Source organism: Excalfactoria chinensis, chromosome 10 (genome assembly GCF_039878825.1).
Source record: "Excalfactoria chinensis isolate bCotChi1 chromosome 10, bCotChi1.hap2, whole genome shotgun sequence".
NCBI lineage: Eukaryota > Metazoa > Chordata > Aves > Galliformes > Phasianidae > Excalfactoria > Excalfactoria chinensis.
Window position 1 is genome coordinate 16,377,245 of NC_092834.1, and position 13,762 is coordinate 16,391,006.

The following is a 13,762-nucleotide window of genomic DNA, read 5'->3' on the forward strand; positions in this document are numbered from 1 at the left end:
ACCCCAATCATTTCACTTTAAGTAAAGAAGTTAGGTTTCTGATTGGCTACTTCCAATTCATATTTGACAGTTTCCTTCAGTGCTGGCACAGAAGTGACAAACACCACATTACAGCTCATGTGCTCCAAAGCTAGGCTGATTTTCCAGTCACATCATCTTGCACCAAATACATGACCTTCTAATGTTACCCATGCTCAGACCAGGAGCTCCACTGTTCTTCATGAGTCTGCCACCAAATTACAGTACCTTGTCTAGTGCTTATTCAGTGACTACGAGGGGCAATCATCGTACCATATTCAGTTGGAATATAAGCAGTAGTTAAGAAAAGCTTCAACATGTATCATCTTTCCAGCCAGTCCAGACTTCTATACTTCCAAAAAATTAATTTCAGTGTCTTTTAATCCTCTCTTTGATGGCTACGCTGCTCTACTGGACTAGAAATAGGCAGCAGCCTCAGTGCTGGAGCAGTTTACTGTAGCAACACCAGAATCAAACGTGCAAGAGGCTGGGAATCACAATTCTGTATTGTCATACTCTACCCTCACATATGAAACATTTTGGAGTATTTTCTTCTAAAATCTGTTTATCTATATATGCACATAGGTATACACACACACAGATGGGTAGGTTTTAATTTGCATGGAGAAATTTCAAGTAACTTATCAGAAATCGTACAAAAGCTTGCATGCATTCCACCTCACATTGCTTTTGCTCCTCTCATCTACTTTCCAGCAGCTTTTCATTTTACTGTTTCAGTTTCTGGTGATTCAGAGTTTAAATTATTGGGGGGGGGGGGGGGGGGGAGCCCACAAGAGGATTAGCTAGATGGGCAGTTCAATGTACCTTCCAGAAACTGGCCTGTGCATCTTCACACTGGCAATGGTCACCATCCCCAGTGCTCCTGACAGCTTAGAGAACCAAACATAAACAGGCAGCCTTGTGTTGCTAAAGCCAGCCATTTCTGACAGCCTTTCCAAGGGCATAAACACCGTCTGCCTACAGCCCCCTTGTATTTGAAACTTATGACAAACATTTTGCTGAAATGTAAATAACTGACATCATGACCGCTGAAGGAGGAGGCTGAAAAATCTATCTGAAAATTGCAAGAAGTAAATGTTGCCTAAGCAAACCATGAGCAGTCACCAACAGAGCACTTCTTTCAGATGTCCTAAGTACGAGCGCTTTTTTACCATTATTATTAGCCTGGATTCACACATCTTTCACTGAAAAAACAACAGCTTTCCTAAGGAAAATACATTTTCTTCCCTGAAATCTTTTCTGAGTACTATTTCCAATTAGTAAGACTAAATATCTTGTAACACAGCCTACTGAAAAGCAGCTACGTTCAGATACACATCAAGACAGCTGATAAATACAAGCACTGTGACTGTGGTCCCATTTGTTATAAACCACCTCTTCTAGTCATTCCAGTTCTATAGCTCAGTTTTAGTTCTAATGCTTTGATGACCTAATCTGTTATTATTATGTTATAATAATAACAACCACCAGTAAAGCCAATTTCTTCACACTGAAATAAAAAAATGGCAGAAGCATTAGTAACATAATACTGTCAGTGTGCTCACAGTAATAGGACACACAGATTTCAACCTACTGGTTCCTGAAGTCTATTACAGGATGCTTTGGTATGAGCACCCAATTTGAGAGGTTGATGTTGGTTTCCCAGCACACCTGCAACACAGGTGACTATCTAGAGGATATGTCAATGCAGAAACCCTTCAGCTGACTCTAAGCACCAGCTCCTCCTGCTGAGATCATTTGACCCCAAGTGCACCATCTGCTCCTGTCCAGGAAGGGACATGGAACAAAAGTCTCACCATGGTAATCATGCTGAATGCTCTCGTGTTATGGGAGACGCTCCAAAATGAGAAAAAGCAGGATTCATTCCTATGGAATACAACAGATGAAGACTAACTCCAAGAAGGAACTGCTAGTCTCAAAAGCACCCAAAGGCAGTACTGCCTGGGCCAGGGCCAGCAATCTTTCACATGTGGCTTTGAAATCAGAGTTTGCATAAAGAATAAACAAACTCTTCCTTACCATTCCCAGTGCATGCTTTAGCACAGTCAAGCAATTCCTAATGCAGTGAATATTTTTTCTTCTCTTAGTAAATTTCATGGCACTTCATTTTTTTATTTACTGTTATCAACAGCAGCTCAGCATTTTATTTCGCTAATTGTAAAACAAATCTTTACTTCCCTGGTGAGACTGTAGGAAGACGTTTTTCTCAGTCAACGTACACTAATGACAAAAGAAAACTTCCATGTTTCAGAGTATGACTGAAAAGTGTTGGTTTTTTTTTTAAACCAATTTTACTACATAGTACTTCTACATAAGTTCATCCGAGTCTGAAGAATTTCTAGTAAGAGGCAAGGATCTATTGTAGTGAACTCTGTCCTCCCTTAGGGCAATTCTTTATTCAACCCAGGCCATTAGCAAGGGTAAATCAATGTTATCAGCTCACACACACTGACAGCTTGTGTGGTTCCTACTCCCTCATTCCTCCCCCTACATTATGGTATATTTTTGTGCTCTCCAGGGAAATTCAATTAACAGTGTCAGTCTCCTCCTCTCCGTCAATGACTGACACCATCAAGGCTCCGTTCACCACCCACTGACATGTAAGATGCGTCTGCTGATTTCTCGACTCACAAGTTAACAGGAGAATTACTATCCACTTCCATAAATGACTACGTACAATCTCCGCCGTAAACACAGCGACGGCTATTGCAATCAATCTTTCTTGACCTTATTGATTAGGACACTCAGATATAATAAGAATTCTCCAGTGATAGAGTAACGATTTGGGGGGTAAAAATCCAAATCAACAACAAAATAATGCGTGCCTGTCATCAAATTTATCTCCTGTTTCCTGACCGCAGGCTCAACAAGCTGTAATGTTATGAACAACTGACGATTAACATTGAGCTGCAATTCATGCCTCATTTAAGTCTTGGGAAACTACCGATGAAAGGCTGCGTACACCACTCTCCAGCAATATATACCACCATAAATAGATAAATCTTTCTATATTCCTCACACAACACCATTTCAGTCTGTTGGAATAAATAATAATAGAGTTTTTCCATAAGTAACATGAATGCTGCAAAACTCAATGAATTTAATGATAACCTTATTAAAAATGGTGTAAGGTCAGATCTGTTCTTTGGATTAAATCAAGCTGACAATGAACGGCAACTTCTGTGTCCCTGTTAGCCTGCCAATAAGCACAGAGATGTCCCATATACTGCCATTCCTCCCATAGATGAAGCACAAACCATTTAAGCTGCAGGAAGTGAGATGAGCACAGAAGAGGCAACAAACCAGCCTGGGTTGCAGCAAGATTCAAAATACCTGTAATAAACTACAGCAAAAGCTGCTCTAATCAGCGCAAGAAGAACAGGGATGGCCTAGGAATGAGAATGCTGAAAGTTTTCTGCTGTCTCCTTTTGTTGCACCAAGGGGACAAACAGCATAGGGTAAACAAGTGCTTATCCTCAGTTTATCAGCTTTCCTTTATTCACAAGTGCAACACAGCTATTAACATAGGTCAGCATGTGTTACAGCCAAACTGTGAAATAAACACCACATACTTCATTTTGAAGACATAACTTTTGCACCATGTGCATGTTTCCATTGTGGTTTCTATTTTCCAGTGCATGTAAAATAAAGGATTATTTCTCAACCTAATACAACAAGGTTATACTTCACTATATCCATCACAGAAATCATCAAGTTTTGATCAACTTTTGTGCTTTCACAACTACGAAGTCACTTACCTGGTCTCAGCAAATCAGAAGCTGAAAGTCTACTTACTTATGAAAGTCTTCTAAAGCATTAGAGAATACAAGTGGAAAACAATCCATGTCAAACCCGTTTGTTTAAATGTTATTTACTTGTGGCAAAAGCATGGACCAATCTAAAGTTACCAACAGATCCCAAATAACCAGACCATGGATTTCATATAACCAGACTAGAAATCTCAAACAACCCTATTGCTATTTGGAGTTCAAAGTCAATATTCACCTTCTAGTACTGAGGGGACCACATTTATCTAACTGAAAAACAGCATGACCTTGATGGGAAAAAAAAACAGAAACAAAAAATGCACCGTTTTTCACTCCAGAATCTCCTTATTTTAAATGTTTAAACAATATTCAATTGTGAACCATTAGCTGCTATTAACACAGGAAGCATCAACATATAAGAGAGCACTCTATTTGTAGCATTGTATCATAGCGTGTTCATTTAGGCTGTTCAATTCTCTTCAGAAGAACTCCTTTCAGATTCGCTCTGAAACCTGAAAGCTTCTACTATAGTATTCAGTACGTGTCTGAATGGGTATCTGTTCATAGATTAATTGTAAGTTACACAGTAATAGTCACAATACCTCTTTCTCCAGAATGCGAGAGATCTCTCCTAAAGTCCTGTCCAGAGCAGAAACCTTGTTGTTGCCCAGCGAACAGCTGTCGTGCATTTGGAGGTGCTTTGAAAGGTCTTTCGCTAATCTCTGTAACCTTCAATATGAAACAGAAAACAGGGCAGTTAAAACAGAATGTCTCCAAACTGTGTAAACTTTCATCTTTGTAATTAAATTCCTCTAACTGAATTTCAACAGAACAATGAAAACTGGTGTCAAAACGTTATTATCTATACTGAAATGCAACTAAAAAGCACAGCACAGAGGCACTGCCAGCTTTGAGTTCCTAAGACCTTCCACTACCTACTTATTCAAAAGACCAGCACTGAAGCAGTGTGTCCAGCATAGCCCTACTATCCTTCCACAGTTTGTCCTGCTAGCTTTGTTATGTTCATTTTCATGCTGTTTTTGTCCTCCTCAGTCCATCTCTCAGTTCTTTCCGCTCATTCAGCTGAGCAGTTCACTCTTGAGATGAGTAAGGGAAACAGAATAGCAGACTACTTGACTAAATTCTTATAGGCATCATAAAAGAAATTGCTCTTCAGGGTTATTTGAATAAGGGAAAAGTAGTGACTTTGCAGGCTACCTCAGAAAGGGCATTCCATTAACGAGGGTCAGTAATGAAGCCAAAATGCAGAGGAGGGAGAGATGTAGATACACACAGGTTAGGACTCATTTCAGTTTTACACATCTACCTCTGGGCTATTCACCTATGCTCTCTTGCTAGGTGGAGAGAGGAGAAAAGGCAGTTTCAAGGCACCACATGTCTGATCCTAAGGTCTGAAATAAAGCAGCCAAAGCTCACTCGCAGTGTCCTGAATGCAAACATCAGTAACAAGCCCCCATGTAGATTTCCACATCTGTAGATGCATTAGAGGCTGGTGATAAAAGAAATGCTAAGCAGGGTCCCCTTCCGCAGGGCTGCAAGAAGCACTGGGGAAGCATCATTCAGTACTTCCATGTATTCGGGAATCTGAAGTCTCTTCTGATGATTCAAAATTTATTTCACCAAATAACGAACAGTTTGTTCATTTCTCAAGCATTTTGCTTTCAGTTCAGTAACCTCTGAGTTACCTCTTACATCTTCATATCATACTGTATGTTGGTCTTCTAATAAGAAAGGTCAAGTATTCTATGTGACCACATGAGGAAGAGCAATTAAAGAACAACCTCCTCCTGTGTGAGCCTTGGAGAACTTTATCTAATATTCCTAATGTACCATCTTCTTGGTAGCATCACAGAGAAATAATAATTTCACTTAGAACTGTGCTTGAGAAGTAGAAATCTATGCAAGATGACTTCTGCTTAGATACAGAATTCATCATTCCTATGAACAAACCGAATACAGAGAACCCTTCGTACATACAGTAGATGAATGTGGCGTGGCATTGATACGGCGACTATGTGAAAATATTGCTGAGTCGAAACCCAAACATTTCAAAACAGTGATTTAATCTTCATTCCGTCCCAGCATTTGCATTCCTCCAAGGCTTACTACGCCACACAGGGGACAATAAATAACTGAAAATTTACTGGGTTAAATAAAAGACATAAATGTCTTTTTATCTAAAGTTATTTACATCTCGCTAATTGAAATTTTTAGTATTGCTTACAAAGAGATAACTCAGAACGTAGAAGAAATACCAAAAGGGACATAAGGCACTGATTGGTATTGGAATGATACCATAATGCAAACTTCAGTAAATGGTGTATTCAGCAAATGCAAACATGTTATCTGGTCTTTTTGCATCCCAAATCAGGAAGTGAGAGATAGACAAATTAAAGGTTTATACAGCAAATGTATAAATAAAACTGAAAACAATGCATTGCACAAATTGAAAGTTGGGCTGGTTTTAGTGTGGTCTAAATATTTCTATTAGATTTAAGATATTTTGTAGACTAAAGGATAAAGAGCTGCCCCTGTTTATAGGCTGTATTTCATCTGCATACAAAAATCCCTGAAATAGTAACATCAATATATTTCAGCACTTCCAGATTTGAATGCGCGATTTCTTGGCTGCGTTCTCAATGTATGTACAGAAGGATTACATGTGAGGCAGAGAAGCAGATTCTGTGCAGCTACCACACAAGGAAGGGCAGTTATTCCTCCTGGGCAGTCCTGCTGAGGGCAGTCAGATGCCAGCTGGACACACAGCATCAATTCTTGCCCATGCAGCCCATGTCTGGAGAGAACTGAGAAAGTCTGTGGGAGTTCCATCCCCAGACGGAGAGTTATGCTGTATCCTCTTAGAGCAGCATACAGCCCTGCACTATTCTGTGCTACCGCTGCAGTAAAATTAATATACTCCATGTCACACCTGGCACATTCCAATGGCTTGAGGATGTAGTGGAAAACACCACGCTACAAATCAACACAGCTACATACCGAATACCTGAAGAAGCAGCTTCACACATCTTTGGTTTTGGAAATAGAAGCAATCTGAAAACTGCTGACAAACTGCTATGAGGATTATATCCTAAATTAATTGCAGTCAGACTGATGGAGCAATTCTCTGAAAAGAAAACCTACTGAACATCCAATCACAAAGCTGGTATTTACCCCTGCTTACAATTTAACTGAATTTCGTGTTATTTACGCTTCAGTTCTCCTACAGTCTACACAGCTGTCTGAATTTTGCACCAATACATCCAGTTTCAGAGGTTTCCAGATATCTTTTCCCTACCAATCACTATCCTGGTATAGTATTTTATAATTGGCCCAATTGGAAACTAGCCTGCTACTCCAAGAAAACCTACATGGTCTGTCCTATGAACATACTGATATACCACACAACTGACTAAGAACTGGATCATTAAAGACTTTTAGCTCTGAGCCTCTCCAAGAGTGAACTCACATTACATTCCCATCCTTCCACTGCTGACACACAAAGGAAATAACTTTGCACTTCCTGACTCTCATCTTTTTGTGTTGCAGCCCTTTCTCAGAACAGCCACTCTCATTTCCGTGCTATCTGAAGTTGTAACTTCACACAGTTTGAGAAAGAAGTGAAAAACAAGTGGAAAAAAAAAATCAATTTTATGCATGAGAGGATGGAGAGGCGAAACTATTAAACCAGGTGTGTTTCATTTTCATTTATTTATTGTAAAGTTCTCCTGTAATTCTGATAACTCCCTTGAGACACACAACAATCTTTCACTGCCTTACTTTACTGCATGTATTAGAGGACAACAATGACACCTCCCCACCCTCAGACTGATTTAACACTGAACCACACAGCCTTTGGATTACTAAATAAGCACAAGCAGCACACTCTTACTTTGCAAAAGCTTTTCCCTTCCCTTTACAAAAACCTGCTGTGATGGGCACCAAACAGAAAGAGCCACCACCAACTCACATTTCGAGAGGTGACTTCAGAGGCTGGACACTACATAATTGCATTCAGATCAGCTCCCAGAGAGCCCAAATTAGTACTACAGATACAGAAGTACTGCAGTTCTTATAGAATGACTCAAGTGCCACTGATGGCCAACCGGTTAATAACAGATGAGAAAGGCCAGGAAGCAGCAGACTGGCTATTCCCAATTGGGAATGAACAAAGTGCTTTCCCTTGAAAGAACTTTCTTCAAGGAATTGCTCATAGAGCAAAACAGCCAGCATGAAATACACTGTTTGGATTTGTTTCCTGCCCCCTCCTATCCCCCCCCTTGTTTTAGACAGATTCTAAACCCAAAATAATAAACAACCAAATAAGCATCTGTTTCAACCATCTTCTAAAACTGCTTCTAGAACAGGACACCACTGAGACACCCTGATAATCCCACTCAAACTGGAAAAAGTACACATCCTATGCCTACCAAAGCCAGATAAACATCACCCTCTTTTTGTTATTTGTATTACTTTGTATTATTAAGGTTTACAAAGCACATGAATCAGTGCTTCCTGAGTGAACGTTAATAAACCTGCAAATCATAAGCTAAAAAGAATTACTGAAACATCTGTGAGTTGCAGTGGGAAATCAGTGTTCTCATAATATTGAGGTGGCTTAATCTGAAAGGTGATCTAAAAAGGCTTTTTACCTGCCAAAGCCTAATTCTGGGTTCTGTCTTTCTTCTTCAACAACTGCCAACATGACTAACAACTGAAATCAGATAAGAAATTGCATTCCATAAATGGTTTTAGTGTTTATGAAGACACAACTGGAGGCAGGGGGGGATAATGAAATGTGACATAAGCAAGGAAGCATATAAGTTGACTTATTATTTCAATCCAAAATCTGCTTCTGTTAAGTGAATAAATGAATCTACCAGTTGTGTCGTGTTTTAAAATGATTTGTTGGGTTCTTTTTACATTTTTTTTTTCTTTTTCAAATTCCACAGCCCACTGTTCTTAAGTATTGCTCTGCTCATTTGGATGTTTCCACCTACATTTCAATACCTCAAACCTTCCTTCTAAATAAGCAAGATGCACCAGCTTTTGTTTTGACACAACACATCTGGCATCCTCAGCTTTTATGCCCTTCATTCTGTGGCGTGACTTCTATCGACTTTGCAGTTCTAAGAGCATGTGCTGGATATCTGTTACAAACCCTGGCATTGGCAGGGACTTGCACTCTCTCAGCCAGGTACAGCAGCAGTTAATATTAGCTAGAATACAGTGTACTCCTGTGAGCCAAAAAGACAACAGTCTAACTATCTCATAGCTTCTCAATGCAATCATGTTTTAGTGGAGATCTACTACTGTTTGTTTCAGCTAATTCTTTTCGCTACTGGTCTGTTAAAAAGAAAAATCCCATTATTTTTTCCTGTTTGAATTTGTTTCTCCGTGTAAACAGTCTGGGCTGAAAGTCAAGCCTCATAAAATTTCTTGTCCTTTCATCCTAACCTTTATAGAAAGAGATAAAGCTATCCTATCAATTCTACTTTAAATTACTTATCATGCAAAGTAAATAGATTTCAATGGTGATAAGCTGGGCTTCTGGTCAATTTCTAGACTGCCCTGTTTCTTTTTACAAAGTTATTTCAGACCCAAGTTCCCACTGCTACCCCCTTTGACTTGAAGATTGCAAATATCTGAGCCCTGATGGTCAGCAAAAGAGAGTAATTCTAAAAGCAACAAAGAAATTTAGATGGAAATAGCTGCTACATAATTAGATTTTCACACAGCCTACAAAAGATCTAGCTTTGTGATGAAAGAGGGCTACATAGTTGAGTTTACTTCAAACAGGGCGCTACCCTTACAGATGCTGGTGCAACACCAGGCACACAGCACAACAAACACCCAATGTTTTGATCATCTGGATCTACTGGTGGTTCCACTGTACCTTCCCTGGGTAGCAAAAGCAAGGATCCATCAATGTACTCAAAGCCTTCCCATATTATACCACCTACTCCATCCATACTGAGATCACACAGGAGAGCAGATGAGGGTGCTGGTTTATGTTCCAAGAGCAGAGGCAACAGAGGAAGGAAATAAGAAATTCGATGAAATTCTGCCTGAGAATACACTAGTATGTCATTAAGAGAAATTAAAACTGAAAAAATTAGGGTCAGAAAATAGAGATAACAAAAACATTAAGAAAAACACATCACATCTGCTCGAGTTTCTGTTGCTCTGCAATTGAGACAACCAGCCAATGCTGACCATCACTGACAACAATCAGAAAGAAACTAACACAGAAAACCTCATCGCTACTTTTAGTTGCTTAACCAATCCATATTTCTGCTGACCACTAGACCCTCATTCTTTATTTTCTGGTAGCAGAGAAAAGCAAAACACAGAAGCTACAAATCTACAAATGCTAATCTGCCGTGACATTCATCTTGAAAATTGAAGTGCTGATAATTGAAAAATGAAGCCAACAGAACCTGCTTCCCCTGTGTGTTTATGCAGGTGTGCCATCTGGTGGAGATGTTTCATTTTCCTACGTCAAACCTCAGTGATGGATTTTTATTATTTTAAAACACATACTGAGATTCTGTGGCAGGTTTTCAAACTGTTGAAAAGACTATGTGAAAGATACTGCTTACAGATTAGTTATACAAACAACCGAGGAAGCCCAACAGCAAGGATCTGAACATCTCTAACAATAGTAAGTTCTAAAAAAAACCCCACTACCTTCAAGTGTATCAGCAATTTATGAACGATGGAAGCAACCACAAAATGTATGGTATCTGGTACAAGTTATAGCTGAAAACAAATATCCCCAACTGGGAAACTCAGATGTAATTTTAGGATTGAGGAACTTGAATCCAGCTGTTGAGATGTTAACAGTCTCTTGACTGACCTTCAGCAGACTTCTAGAGAACACCTGTAGGAGTGCTATACCACCCTCCCTCTACACTAGCAAAGAATTGTTCATGTATGCCTGAAGGAAACTAAGAATGGGGCAAGCATATATAATCACCTCTACTAAGCCCCCTCTTGCCTGATTTCATCTTAGGAAACTTGTGAGTTAGATTTCATTTATTTGTACTACTGTGCACACGAGATAACCTTCTAGCACAACTGTCAGTGAGTTCCATCCAACTCATAACATACAGCACTAAGAACTACCGGTCTCCCTCATTCTGGCCCTAGGGAGGACAGCACGTGATCAATCACCATCCACCTTTTCCACACTATTTATGACCTTGTACACCTCCGACAAAGCTCCTGTGGAACCTCCTCCCACCATCACATTTTTCTCCAGAATGAGAAGTATCAACTTACTTAAGTCCTTAATAAGAAGCTACATCAGAAGTTATTATGCAGTTTCCTTGATTGCCCTCTGTAAACCTTTAACAATTCTAGAATCATTTTTTGGATGAAGAACAAGAAACGCACATAGCATTCAAAGGACACAGATGACCCAGACAGCAATACATAATGCTATTCTTTGTCCTGCTTTTGTTTCTAAACAGTTTTAACAAAGGATTTGCTTTAGCTGCTCTTAGTGCTCTTTACACCTGAGCTGATATTTTCTCGGAACTATCACTTTATGTAAGTTCAAAGCCCATTAGCTCATATGTGAAGATAACATTGCATTCCAGCTCCTCTTGAAATCTGTGGAGCAATTAGTATACACTGAATCTCACCTGCCACTTTACTGCTTTGTCACTGTCTCTCAAAAATTATCATTCAATATATCAGCTCTTATCCCTACTGTTCTGAATATCTTTGTATGGCGGTCAAAACTTTGCCACTTCACTGCTTGTCCTCTGCTGTAAATCACAAGTGATTATAGTGAACATCATAGAACTGTGGTACTCTACTGATACCTTAACATTTGGCAAGGACTGGCCACTACTCCACTTTTCAGTTTTTAATCTGGTTGCCACTTATGCTACAGCTATATGGATTCCTTTCAAACCTCTGGTGAGAGATCTCGTCAAAAACATTTTAGAACTGAAACATCCTATGTCACACAACAAGCAGTTTCAATGGGAGCAGACAGAAAAAGCTGATCAATTTTCACTTTCAAACAAAGAAGGAAAAATTTATCTATGATAACTGCTTCTTTTAATCTTACCATCCACGCCTTTTAGCTGTGCCTTGACCCAGACAATAAAAGGGTGCTCTTTACAAAGCTCAACGCCAGATTAAGACATCTGTGCATTATAATATATGCGGCATCCCTCTATGAACCTTTCTTTCTGATCAAAGGGAAGCAACACGTACGCTTTTCGGTCCTTTAATACCAGAATTCTCACAACCAATCTTGAAGTACAAAGCTGGAACCTTCTTGCTCCCAGGTAAGAAACAGATAAGCTTACATTCTCTTTTTATTGCATCTTATGTGGTTTAAGAGATACAATGGTTTCAGAAAGAAAAAAAAAAAAAGGCATTTGTAAGGTCTGACCTTTTGTATAAGGAACTGATCTGTAATTCAAGATGACAGCACACCCTGCACCGAGCAGGAACCTTACCACACCTGCTCCACTGGAAATTTCAGAAGCATTTCTGCTATAGAAAGAAAAAATTCTGAAATAAAGTTAAATACTTACTTGGCTTTAAATGGGGAATCAGAGATGGTATTTTTTGCTTCCATCAAACTCTCATATTCCTTTGCCCTGCAGGAAAAGATATTAATCATTTAATCAATTGTTGTCTTAAGCGCACAGTATGCAATACCAGCAGGATAATTCTAATCTTTGTATTTTTTTCTGGTTCACAGCAGGTTATGTCATTTTCGACAACTCAGCTTTGTCACAATCCATTCAGATGTTTAACTACTGGCCACTAATACTTCATTATTACTATTATTATTTTAGTATAACATCAGTACACAAATGGTGGATTTAACTGACTTTCAAAACAGTGACAAATGTGACAAAAGTGCATATGATAACAAGAAAAAAACTATAGAGGCATATCTCACTGTAAAATTACCTTATTTAATGAAAACATTAGAAATTTAGACAGGTGGTGCAAACCACAAGAGTACAACGCAGACATAATATAAGTATTTTACTTATTTACCAATATAGGAGTACTTTTAATGAAACTAAGATCCATTTTGTGACATTGTGAATCCTGCTAAGCACACAGAACAGAATGCAAATACTTCTACCAATAGCTGTTGGAAGTCAAACTAGGACCTCTAAACACATACCTATTTAGATGCTTGTAAGTATAATTCATGCTGGCCATACACCAAGGAGCAGGAAGACAGAGACAAGGCTGCTTTTCCCTCACTTGTTTGGACTGCAACCAGCCTAAGTTAGCAGGTAAAAATTACCTTGAGCTCATCAACCAGTACTGGATTTGCAGCAGTAATCCTGTCAGATTTTCTAACGTTTGGCTCTCCCCAAAGGGAAGCCAAACCACACACTGCAGTGCTACAGAAAATGAAATCCTCAGAGACAGAGCTCTGTGAAGAAATACCCAGCGGGCAGTAAAAGCATCTTAAAAATACACAGTATGTTAAAAACACACAGTATGTTAAAGTTGCTTTCTCACTTCCGAATGAAGACCTCAAAGATGCAACATCAACTGATGGAACATCATGAAGATGTGCTGTTCCATTCTCTTGAGGTTCTGCTCTCTGATGAACAAGCACTACCCCACTCATGGATAGGAAAGCTATTCACAGGTTGAGGGCTTTAGGAAGCTGTACATACAGCTGAACTTCAGGCATGCTGGATGAAACCCCTGATTTGCCTCCATCAATAGCACCCATAGGAAGCCCCCCAGAAAGGTGTCAAAAGTCCCTCAAGGAGAAGTAGAAAACATTTGTCTCAGGGCAACTTTCACCCACAGTGTTTTGTATTAATTTCCAAGGTTTCTGAATACCAACTGCTGATACTTTGTATTCTATTTTTACAGATGTCCTACTGTTCCTCCCTCAAATATAAGATTTTGATCATGGATTCCAATGAGAAATG

The 13,762-nt window shown here is 39.3% G+C and overlaps 1 protein-coding gene across 1 annotated transcript in view; it reads right to left on the bottom strand.

Annotated features, from left to right (window-relative positions):
* The window catches only part of SCAPER (S-phase cyclin A associated protein in the ER), a 134,963-nt gene that overhangs the window by 60,587 nt on the left and 60,614 nt on the right, over window positions 1–13,762 (bottom strand). Inside the window, exons 22-23 of the mRNA XM_072345196.1 lie at window positions 12,383–12,448; window positions 4,409–4,535 (exon numbers count right to left, since the gene is read on the bottom strand). Coding sequence (XP_072201297.1) covers window positions 4,409–4,535; window positions 12,383–12,448 — 193 coding nt within the window. The remainder of the gene's footprint in view (window positions 1–4,408; window positions 4,536–12,382; window positions 12,449–13,762) is intronic.